Below are 12,441 nucleotides of genomic sequence, written 5' to 3'. Positions count from 1 at the left end.
TAAAACCACTTAAGCGGATGGATGAAACGGGTGCAAGAGGTTAATGAATTCAGTCCAATATCTCACCATGGCAACTTCACGTTTACCTTACATTTAAAGACGGATATCTCCAGTATTTGGAGAAACACTCGGTTGGGTTAGTTCCAGCACTCGTCGGTTTCTTTATAATCTACCCTCAGTAATTGGTGTGTCGTTAAAGTTAATTCTCCAGCGTCCACAGGGCCTCAACCCTGTCCAATCTGGCATTCTAGCCCAAGGTGTACAGACCGGACCTTGGGTGCGTTCCTGACATCTTCCAACCTGAACCGTAACGCAAACGATTGTAATAAATCCATCGTCTAACGATGCTGCGACATGGCAACAGGTGCTTTTAGTGCTTTTGTTTTATAGCTTTGCTTACGAACCCGTCCACCTGTTTGTTCCGTTCGTAGGGTCTGCTTGTAATGAGCGGGACATTTGATACATTTTTCGCACTGTGCTATGGTGCTGCAGCACAAGAATGTCTAATGTTATTTGGACAAGCGATTTCACTAATCGTGCAGAATTTATGTGGAACACAGCATGGCCAACCTAACCTAACCTAACCTTCGACCGAATCCTAATACGTCTAGCATAACAGCAAAGGTAGCATTGTAAAATAATTCCATCGTTTTTACCGCACCAGCGCTGGGCGTAGAAACTCGCTTTGAATGTTGCCTATTTTATTTACGCTGTTTCGGCTTACTTCGCAATGCCGGTGGGAAATGAATTTCCATTTCCATTCATCATACCCGGCAGTTCATTAAAAACTTTCACCCAAGGCACGATACGCTACATTACACACGCTATGTTCTATCTGAGCAACAGCAAAGGCCCCCATGGTAAGGGTAATTATAACTTGCACAACGATTTAGGATTTACTACAGTTAAAGGAACGGGAAAAGGTATCAAGCGTGGATTGGAAAACATGCACTGAAGAATGTTGTTGCCTCACTGCTGCGCTCAGCTAACGGACAGGAATATTCTACACCCATTCTAACAACCATAGAGCAGCGTGCCGTGCATTCTCAATTCCCAGTATAAACATATAAACAATCGAGCAACCTGTTTGCTGGACGCTTCTCTTTCCATCCCATGCAACCCACTAATTGAAAGCTTTCCCCCGTCCAATAGCAGGAAAGCACCCCTATCGGTGCACTCTACATTGAACCGGCGCCATAACTGTTGCTTTATTTACCTTTGTAGTGAAAATTCATTAGAGATGACAGCATCTTGTCTGTAACGTGTCAGTTGGGCAGTGGAAAGCATGAGTTGTAGGGGTGTAGTGGTGGCCCAGATACGAAAGAAAGTAGATATAATAAATGTGAAAAATTTTACCACCTTCAAACGGACCACAGTCCGATAACAATAGAACGTGGGACGTTTAAGGTGATTTGTTGTGTTTAAGAAGATGCCGAAAAGGAAAATTTGAAAATTAAAATCAATTACATGACATCATGGTTGTGTTTTAACATTTCTTTATCGTTGTTATGATTCAAGCTTCCATACACGGCAGAAAAGCACACCGGTAACAATAAAGCTCAAATGTATGGCCACCTGTCGCAATGTGGTAAAAGTTTCGAAGCTGTTTGGACATTTTTCTCATGCGCCTACCGTAGTAGGCAGTAATATCCTGCCTGGGTACCCTAAGGCCGCTAGCCAATTTATTGCAAAGCGCTTACAATTCCGATCAATAGAAGCATTGAGAACAATTTATTGCTCTTTTTAAAAGTTTGAGCACTTGGCAAGCGGTTCAAACTTATGCTACAAACCACTTTAGTGAAGAGAGGCGTTCGTTCATTCTTACCCACCTCGAATTGATGAGTGTGTGTGTATTTTTGTGTGAGAGTACAGCAACTTTAGAACTTTTTCTGGCTGGTGGTTTCATAAAAAGAAGAGAGTTTAAGTCGAATTTTGTTCAGGAATATCAAATTAACGTCTGAGATTTATAAATATCATTTCACGGCGATTGGAATTTATCACTTTACTTAGAATTGATTGCCTCAAGTGAATCAGCGCTCACTTTATTTCTAGGAAAGTGTTTTACTATTTTCTTTTCCTTGTACATAAACTAAGTAATCTTAAATAGTTTTCAGGAGATTGAAATATTATGGAGCATAATAACGGCACTTCATTTTTTGTTAAAAATCGAGTTTTCCCCAATAGCACATTACATCCCAGGGGTATGAGATCTTCATTTAAATGCCATGAAATTTTGTAGTCCTTCCAGAAATAACCTCAATCTGGGGGCAAGAACAATATTTCCATTACGTCATCTTCAGAATTCGAAGTATATACGGCTTTACCTTAGAGTATTTTTGAGTATACTACATACGCTGGGATGTAGTCGGTTAAGAACTAAATATGATAATTTTATTATAATTTTCAAAATTGGGGAGCAAAAATGGGTACATATGATAAACATTTCATGGCACATGATGCTTTTTGAATCATCACCACATCCTTGCACCATATTCATTAAAGATGTAAAAGAACTATTGAGCTATTAATTTACACCAATTGCATTACCAAACGGTTGATGACACTAGATACTAGTTGAGGATAAATTTACTTCATGGCCAGTTTGAGGGCACCGTACCACATTATGAGCTTCATCCGTAGCTTAACCACGCAGAGGCAAAAATTACATCATAAGAATGTGGCGCTATTACCATAAAAAAACGACAGTTCCTTCTGAAGCAACCCGGAAAGTTAAAAAGTCAAACGATCCAAGCGATTGTACGCGTCTGCGGTACCATTTGTGGAGGCTAATGGAAAATGAGTCCGCGGTATGAAACCGCCGCACGAAACGCATCGGGACGGTGGTTAACCGTGCCGACAAGGAAGGCTTCCGTACCGAGACCACCGACAACATTTTCCAGCATCTACCCTTTGCAAAACGGAAACCACGACGAAGGACGTTTACGACAGCTACTATTCGACCAACCCCTGCGTTCGGTCTACACAAGCTTCTATGGAAGTCGTGGCGTCAACACGCGCCAAACCACATGCACATAGTACAGCGGTTCCTAGCGGGTTGCACGCACGTACTACACACAATGCTGGTGGATTTGAAGGTGAATGAAAATTGATCGCCATGAATACGATTACCATTTATTAGCGCATTCCCGTCGCTGGCAAACGGGACGCTTTTATATTGCGCCCCCAGAAGGACTGGAAGGATACTAACCCTCCGCCGTTATGCACGGTTCCCGCTTGACAATACTGCAAGTATGAAAAATTGATCATGATAATGATACGCTCGTAAAGCATGATTTTTCCTGCTCAGTTGCTCTCGACACGGGTAGAATGTATGCCATACAAAGTAGCTGGAAGTGTCGCAAAGCGTTGCCAACGTTACGGAAATGTCGACAACAGCATCGCTCCTTACACCAGAACACAACACCACAACTGCCTTACGAAGTTTGTCTAGTTGCATTCTCTGAACAGAATATCATCTTACGACCATGACCATCGAGCCGTCTCATAAACCTATTAGAAGTGCCAAGGCTTACTCGCTTTGGCTTCCGTAAATGATTCACATTACATTCGCACGCTAGCAACTTGCGGGCCGTTTTCTGGAAGAGCACCGCACTGCTCAGTAGAACCACAAACACACGTCACACGGTGTCCGGGGCTAGAAAGGAATGGAAACCACTTACAGGGTTGCAGCTTCTGGTTCGATATGTATTTCTCCAGCTTTCTCCGCAGAATTAGTTCCGCTCCGTACCGTCCCTGGGTACCGTTGTCGACGAGCAGGAAGTAAGCGTGTCGGTTGTTCAGTACGGCTAACTTCGATCTGCATGGTGTGCGTGGCGAAAAGAGGCGGCATTGGGGTGAAAATTAACATAAGCTGCTGGCGTTATCCGAGACAGCTGCACCACGGGGATACGTTACCTAGGCGAGCTGATGCTGTGGCACGGTACGTCCCGGTTGTGTCCGAGTAGTTCGTGGTTACGCTCCACGATGCCCCAGGGTGCGATGCCGATGCTTACCACTCGCCCGGACCGTTGCTGACCCTCGAGCAAAAGCGCATCGCCGACCTGCTTCGTTACACCTGCGGGAAAGGAAGAGATGGAAAATCTGGCTAAAATGGTTGTATCGCTTCAACGAAACTACTGGCTTGGTATTTGAACGTGCTGACGATACAGCGTGCTGATTCTCTGGAACCTCAGGCGCTGGGATTATTGTAGAACTTGTGAAGGTATAGGCTCATCAACTGTCAAACACCATCCTTGTAAACCGTGGGACAGGCGTTCACATATTATTTGACAAACCATCCAATAGGTGTCATCCTGTTTACCGCTTCCGCTTCAATCCCACACAAATATCCACAATTACACAGGGAAAGTGTTGTCGCTTGTCTAACCAAACGACATTTTAAATAATGAGACCATGCCTACCATTTGTCTCAGAGTATTGTGGTTTGTGCTGTGCGTTCCGTACTGTGATTCATCAAGCATATACCATGGATGGAGTTTTAAGACCAGTTTTTCAGATACTCTTCAAACGAACCTTCAACGGTAATGCTATTAACAGATTTTTGCTGCTTTGTGGTTTCCCATTATTACTTTTTACGAGATTTTACATTGCGACTCTAGCGCACATCTTGATGAGATTAGTAACTTTACAAAGCCTAATTTGGAACAGGCAAGAGCTCATTCCTTGAAACTTGAATTCCTTCTCGTTGTGCTATGATGTGTGTGGGAAAACTGCCAACAGTGATGTTAAAGTATGCATGGCTTATTATAAATTATCTCAACATATTTGCTTAGTACAAATTGTGTGATTGTCATTCGCTATTAACAAACGGTGTGACAATAGTGAGTAAAGCAAAAAAAATCTTTCTGAAAAAAAGAGAAGATAAATTATGCATGTTGAAAAATGACAGTTCAAAATGTGGGCCAATCCGCTCCACAGTTGTCTGATTGGGTCTGCTATAGAAATTTAAATACTGCATTTGCAAAGTTCCTTCGGTGTGGTGTTGGTAAACGGATGAGATTAAATTAGTCGGTCACGAAATTCGTTTTAACCGAAGATTAAAACTCTGTTCACAACGTTAAAATTGTTTTGATAAAAAGGTTTGAACATACTCTTTGGTAACGTACTATTTCCATCTGTATTTACTAGATGAATTAAACAATTGCTGATCATAATTTTTTCTTTTCATATTTCATTAAGTATGGCCAGATCTTATGCCCGGGTTAAAGAAGCTGACGAGAAAAATGCCTTAGACATGTTGTAAAGTCCATAAGTGACTTACAATACGGCGAAGATCCGTGATTCTCAATAAATAAATAAATACGGCACATCAGTATTAGTAACTCTTTCTCGGCTAAATTAAATTTAACTCTTTAACTCTTTAAAAATATGCATAATTTCATATTTGTAGCATTATACATCTCGCTTCATAATATGTTGTGCAAATATGTACAAATATTCTGTGGATCGTTTTCCATTAATACACACCACAAGGTGTGGCGCAAGGCCAAAAGTATACAAACAAGTATCAGATTACACTGTAAACAGTTCATCGAAGCCTTTTGTCCGATGTCCACTAAAACCAATTTAAAGCTGTTCCAAACAACCTTCATAAACATTCCTTGAGGCATAAAAGAAGATATTAGCTTTTCCAACTAAAAGCATTTTTACGCGACATTCCAAAGCTAGCATTATGGCTAGCTGTCGGTGTTGTTTGTCTACCTTCCACCTGCCAGATTCGGAAAATGTTTTCCATCAATCACGCTTACTCACCCGTGTTGGTGCCACCGGTAAATATCCATGCTCCGGTAGTTTTGGCCGCCTTCAATAGACCTTTCCGAAGCACCTGGTAAAGAGGGAGCAGAGGAAGATAACCGTATGCCATCGATGCAAGAACGTTATTTCCGGCTCGCAGAACACTTACCTTTTTCAACTTTGGCTGCAGCTCGAAGTTTGCCTTTCCGCCTTGCACCGTGATGAGCAGCTTTGGCAGCTCGAGATTCCATTCGCGGGTAAACAGCTGCACCAACAGCTCCGGCCGAGTGTCGTACGACAAGCGCACGTACTGCAAGTCGAAGTGGAAAATGGAAATCGCTAGCATAAGTTGTATGTGCAAACGCCCGGCATCATCATAACAAATCGATCACCACCATCGTGAACGGCTACGCAAGGGCGTACTTTTACAGTCTGCTTCGATCGATTCTCATTCCCTCCCTCGTGACAGCGAATTAAAGTGACGACCCAGATCTGAACTGTAAACTACCGTCATGAATCTTGACTATGCGTTTAATTACATGGGGGAGCAGCATTTGTCAGCACCAACGACAAACAGGCAGGCTAAACTACTACTGAATGACAAAGAGGGATTGAAAGTGATGACTCTCCTCACTGTGTGGCAACGTTCGGGATAAAACTTTCATCATTAACATCATCTAATACCACAACAAGAAAAAAAAACACTTTTACAAATTGAGCTGTGGGATCTTGCTTGCAAACGACGATGCAGTACTGAAGTGTCATGGGAAAAGTTTGTGTGCCACACTTGTTCATTATGGAAATCGGATTTATTGGTACGCCCGCATAAATGAACCTCAAACAAATCAAGAAGATGTTGACAGTATGCGGAATTTACGTCAGCGCTTGGTGGCAAGACTGACGAATGAACAGCTTGGCTGCGCTTTAATGGATCGAATGAATTGAATTTACGAGTTGAAATCAACAATTAGGAGGGTTGCTCTGGAAGCAAAACGCTCCGATATGTGTAAAATTGTGAAGCAATCACATCATTTTACCGCTGTAGACAAACCACGATTTACAAAACAATATTTGTTCAATGTACACAAAAATAGTTTATCATTATATGTTTGTATAAACATTTTATGTTTAAGTCCTAAACATGAAATTAGAATACTATTAACTTATTTTAACTTACTACTGCATGAAATTAATAATACAACAGTTTAAACGATGCCAATTAATCATCGTTTCAGCCAATTTAAACAAACCTGAATGTTAACACTTTTTAAACATGATATCTTTAATAAAAACCAGATGGAATGTTGTGTTTGTGCTTAAATACTTTTGGCAATGAATATTATGCGCAATCCATTAGTGAGATACATTAAACAGTAGTTTTAATATAATAAATGCTGAATCGTTGCCCAATGATTTCAAATGCGTCATTCTGCTTTTTGGTATTAGCCATTAGTGAGATACATTAAACAGTATTTTTTATACAATAAATGCCGAATCTTTGCTCAATGATTTCAAATGAGATATTTTGCTTTTTGGGAAGATCACTAGATCCTCTATGGTGATCCTGAATTAAGAACGACTAACTTCCACCACTTAAAGCTAATTGAACCGAAAAAAGGGGCTAGAACACAGTAGATTGCCCTAACACGAGGCTCCTGTATTCCACCTCAACTCTGCGAGCAAAAGGGTTGAGCTACATCGGTTGAGCTACATCAGACGGATTTAAAATGGTTGTCCAAGTCTAAAATCCCAATGATTACCTCCAATGCTGGTGTTGAGTCTGTTTCACTTATTATTCGTTTTTTCTCTACCGGTGAGAGCAAAAAGGGTCTAGGAGCTGGTTTCATCTCTTTGCAATATAAACCCCTATAGCCGTCAGGAACATTTTAGTTTCAGGGTAATTGTTCCTCCACTGCCTGGCACATTATTTCTCAGTAATGAAAGGACGAAAGGGTCGTACGATGCGAAAGGGTTCCGAAGGGACAAGCGGATTCCCGTCCGTTTGATCCCGGCTGAAGAATGCTTTCCTAACCTCCGGGACAAAGGTCTTTACTTGTGACAAGGCGTCGTGGGTTAAACTCTTTCGAAACAAACCATCCCGGGGATCCCCGGCGAATAAAATGGAATGAAATGAACTAAGGAAAAAGGAAACACAGTCACAATCGCTAACACAATTGAAAACTAAACGCACACTACAAGACCACCGTCTCGAAAGGCTCGAGACTGCCATTGAAAGTTGCCGCTACGCCTTTTCTTACCAGCCCACACTTACCTGTGCTTTCGTCGGGTGAGCACCACCCTGGAACTCGATCGTGCCGTACGCATCGGTTGGCTGGGCTCGGGTATTTTTCGATGCCTGCCAAGTATCGCCCGGAACGCCCGTTTCGTACCCCGCCGCAAACTGGTGAGTGCGCCGTTCCTGACCACAGCAGCATCTGCAATGGGTGAAGCGATCGGTTAGTTATGAACAGACAAAACTCGGAATTCAATTATTGACCTCCGTACTTGGGGCCTATTCCTGCTACTCCTCACCCGTAACGTAATTAGCAAGTCAATTTGTTCTTGAGCGAAAACGGTACCGTTCGCCATGAGCGTGAACAATATCCGGTGAAATTGGGTAATTATTAATGAAAGGGAACCAACTTTAAAAATCAAATTTTATGAAACATTAAACAGCTTTCATACGGCCCGGATATTGAAAACATATTGAACAGTACCCTTCCTGTTGCACCATTTTTGGCTAATTTGTTTAACTGCCTTCTAGAATCCTGCAATTCGATTTTATGTCAGTATTTCTCTTGAAGTGCTCTGCAATTATTGGAGCCAGGCAATGCGAGTTTTTGCTCTATGTAAGGGAGAAAGTGATAATATCCTCTAATGGATCTAATTGCTTTACGTATTCTTGTAATTTTGCAGGAAAGTTAGTAAACTACATGAATTTCATTTTATAAACACCTTAACATCTTTGTTCAATATAAACCATTACGTTCTTCGTCTTCTTCTTTATCGACTACAACAACATGGAGAGGTCTAGTCAACCAGTCAAACAAAAGATTCTCAAATCGACACGCATTCAACTCCTGCACGAAGAAGGCATAAACAATTCTCTACATTTTCGGTGTAAGCAAAACTGGGCGCCTCCATTTTGCCACCGAATGGGTCGACAGTATTGAGCAATACGCACACCCATGCAAACATGAATAATACACAGGAAAAGGAAATTTATTTCCCACTGTCATTTCGATTCACACATCATAAAAAGAGGAATGTTCCTTCCATTCTTGCAAACCGCTCTGCCTCACTACTTTTATTTTTGTTCATATTTCTTTACTTTCTTTTTCCAATTCCCGTACTCACAGACAGGCTGGCAGTACCAGAACGTCCGGGTACTGCTAACATCCACATCCGGACGGAGCGTGTGGTGAGCTATTACTCCATTTCCCAGAGGCCCTTGGGCGACGCGGCCGGCACCGGTTACATCGTATCGTTTCAATTAAGGTTGCTATTTCGAGGGATTTTTTCTATTATTTCACGACCGCATTTCGTTCCGCATCCGGGTTGTGCTTTCCTTGACCAACATACTAATCTATTACACGTAATACGAACACCATATTTCCGGAAACGTTCAATACTATTTTTATGGCAATGAACCCAACTCAAATACTTTCGGTCACATCATCCGAACCCCGCTTGCCCGGAGAGAATGTGGAAAATGCCGGAAAAACATGCTGACCGCATCAGACGTGGCACTTTTATGAGACACCTTGGGGGAAGGTATGGAGCGTATGATGAAAAATATGCCATCGATCAATCGATTCTGAACGAATGGAAACGAACCCCAAAACAACAACCAAAAAAACTGCCATTATTACCGAACCATGAAGTTACGTTCTCTTACCTTTGGTGGGAAAATCATGTATTTTTCATTTCCCCCAGGTGCAGGAGTTTGCTTCACTGAATGCTTCATAAACGGCTCATCAAACCGTAATATAATCACGACAATGTCAATGGTGTCGAAAAATGAGCCTCATTTACTGACGCGAGCATTCCTAACGGAATTAAAGTTTTAATAGCTTCTTGTAACCAAAAACAAACCGGTGTCTCCTTTTTACGTCCCCCGTTTTTATCTAAATTGCTACGAAAGCACCTTTGGCCAAATCGCTCTCGCGCTGGAACGGAATGTCTAAGCCATGTACTAGCTTTATCAATGTGTGTGGAGTTCAGACAGTTTTATTGCACACATTTATAACGAGCAGGAGAAAGACAGATAAAGAGGTTGCAGGGAGTGTGGTGACAAAATCCTTCCGCATATCGACTCAAATAGCCTTACACAACTGGGCAAAGCTTCCCCCGAAATCTTCCAAGAATCCCGGGGAAGTCTTATTGATTGCTTTCTTGACCTTCCCCGATGAAGGTGACGATACAATGGAAAGCTTTTTCATACGCGGCCCAAAAAGAGAAGCGACGAACCACCTACTTTCTGTCTTTTTATCCCCTTGCTAAGCCGACGATTGCTTTAGTACAGGCAATTGAACGAGATGATGAAAAGTCACGATGGAAGCTAATGTACATTCATTTATGTTTCGGCTGCACAAAAAAAACACGCACACCCACAGCATTACGTCGAAAAGTAAAAAAGAACAGGATGTGGGATTAAAGGAAATGTTTCGCAAGAGGCAAAAAACAGTGGCTGCAACTTATCTACTGCATCGACCGGGGATAGAAAGCTTTTATATTCGTCCCGTACGATCTTCGACAATCAGTTAGACACTGAGTAAGCGGCGACAAAGAGGAGTGAATGAAAAAATAGAAAGCGAGAGAGTGAGAAGTTATAAAAAACCATGCATCTGCTACATAAGGATACAACATAGAAAAACACGTTCAAAGAGTAAAAAAGTTGAAAAAACTGAAAAAAGAGTAGGTGGTTGGTGTCGGCTAACTTTTTTATTGGCATCCCTCGCATTAACTTCCGTGTCTTTCCGAGGTTCCGTTTTTCTAACCTGCAAGCGTTTCGTTTCGAGCTTTAACTCATGGTGAGTTGCAGCGAAATGTGTTAGCATTTTTATGGGGGAAATTTTTAATGAATTTTAATGGCACCATGCCTCTAGACACCATGGGATTGCTGGCGAATCGCTGCATAGTTGCAACATAAAGTTTATCTTAAACGATATTAACTGAGTCTGCAAAAAAATCAAGGCTACACAAATGTGATAATAGCATAAAATATGACTCAATTTCTGTTATAACAGCGTAAGCCTTAACCTTTCATCGTATTGTATGCCTGTTTCTACTATCCACGAAGATTAACCACGTGTGAGCCATTACGATCATCTTTCCACTCGAATAAGAGAACCTCTACTCGTGAGGACTCAAGAGGGCTAAAAGAGAAATATAAGAGTGTTTGAAGGACGCTCTTGTACTTAAAACCTACATATGCTACTCATCTGTGGAACTAACATGCATGACAATCAACTTAACCCGAGAAGACACTTTACAACAGCGGTTTCAAAATGATAATAGCTTGCTGTGTCAACTCTTGGAGAATCACACACTAAGGCGAGTGAAAATGAAATCCTTTAAGCGGCTTGTCTTATTTAAAGCACATGCTTCTTTAAAAAGAATGTCAAAACCAACACTTTCTATGCGCGTAACGTCACTGCGATGCATTATTCGTTTCTTATTTGTAAACCACTGAAAGAAAGACAGCATCTTGATGCTGCTTAATGTGAAGGTGCATCTGTTGAATGAAGAGTATTTTCTTGTACCTTTGGCTTTATTGTTTGCTTACCCGTACGGTTCGCAAAGTAGTGAGTGTTGTAAAGCTAAAAAATCCATCCTGCTTTACCAAGCAGTCTTTGTGTCGACAAATGTTTTCCACACTCCTTTGAAGCACCAGCCGGATCCAATTGTCCCAAATCCCTTCGAGCTTAGGAACTACCGTCCACACTCATCTGCTGTGAAAATGGTCCACCATGTGACACTCAGCACTCAACACCACCAAACACAGTCTGGAAAACTGATAATCACACCATCCCGTAGGTATCGCGAACATTCTAGAAAACGCTCCGTTATTACCGTACCGCACACGCTAACTGGTGGTGGAGTAACTAAGCAACGAGCAAGCTGCCATACTATGCCACCGAGTGACACATCCAGTTGACAGCAGTCAGAACAGCCAACCTGTCCGCAACTCGGACAACTATAATTACTCCACCAAAGTACACGCGCGCTACACAACCACGCGCTCGGTGAGGAAAAATGTCGAGAAAATCGCATGGCAAAAGGTGCACCAGAATAGGGAGTCAAGAATATGTTGGCCCTCAACACCTGCTGACGTGAGAATAATGGCAAGATGTTGAAAACATGCCAGTGTACCATTTTGCTTTCAAGTCAACACCGAGAATGTGAACCATTTACGACGCACAGCTTGGGCAATATTAAGGCTAACAAACGGTTGTAGGTACAAACATACCACCGTAGGGTAAGAAACACTTAAAACCAACGCGTTAGATAATTGAGAGACGAATATTACGTTAGCGAGAAACAAGCGCCTGAGCTTCATCAACACACAATTGTTCTGTATCCTTCTCCCACGATGGCCCTTCCAGGCGGGCGGAATGTTGATACATTAATTATTGTGACAATTAGTGCAGTTGCACTGCGGCTAGCTGCACTCACCGCACAGGC

General features: G+C 42.0%; 1 protein-coding gene across 1 annotated transcript in view; it reads right to left on the bottom strand.

Annotated features, from left to right (window-relative positions):
- The window catches only part of LOC128712132 (transient receptor potential cation channel trpm), a 33,289-nt gene that overhangs the window by 11,319 nt on the left and 9,529 nt on the right, over positions 1–12,441 (bottom strand). The window contains exons 3-8 of the mRNA XM_053807027.1: positions 8,027–8,189; positions 5,924–6,064; positions 5,773–5,845; positions 3,916–4,075; positions 3,681–3,817; positions 1,217–1,255 (exon numbers count right to left, since the gene is read on the bottom strand). Of these exons, the coding sequence (XP_053663002.1) occupies positions 1,217–1,255; positions 3,681–3,817; positions 3,916–4,075; positions 5,773–5,845; positions 5,924–6,064; positions 8,027–8,189 (713 nt within the window). The remainder of the gene's footprint in view (positions 1–1,216; positions 1,256–3,680; positions 3,818–3,915; positions 4,076–5,772; positions 5,846–5,923; positions 6,065–8,026; positions 8,190–12,441) is intronic.

This window comes from Anopheles marshallii, chromosome 3 (assembly GCF_943734725.1).
Source record: "Anopheles marshallii chromosome 3, idAnoMarsDA_429_01, whole genome shotgun sequence".
NCBI lineage: Eukaryota > Metazoa > Arthropoda > Insecta > Diptera > Culicidae > Anopheles > Anopheles marshallii.
This window is presented reverse-complemented; position numbering and strand designations above follow the sequence as displayed.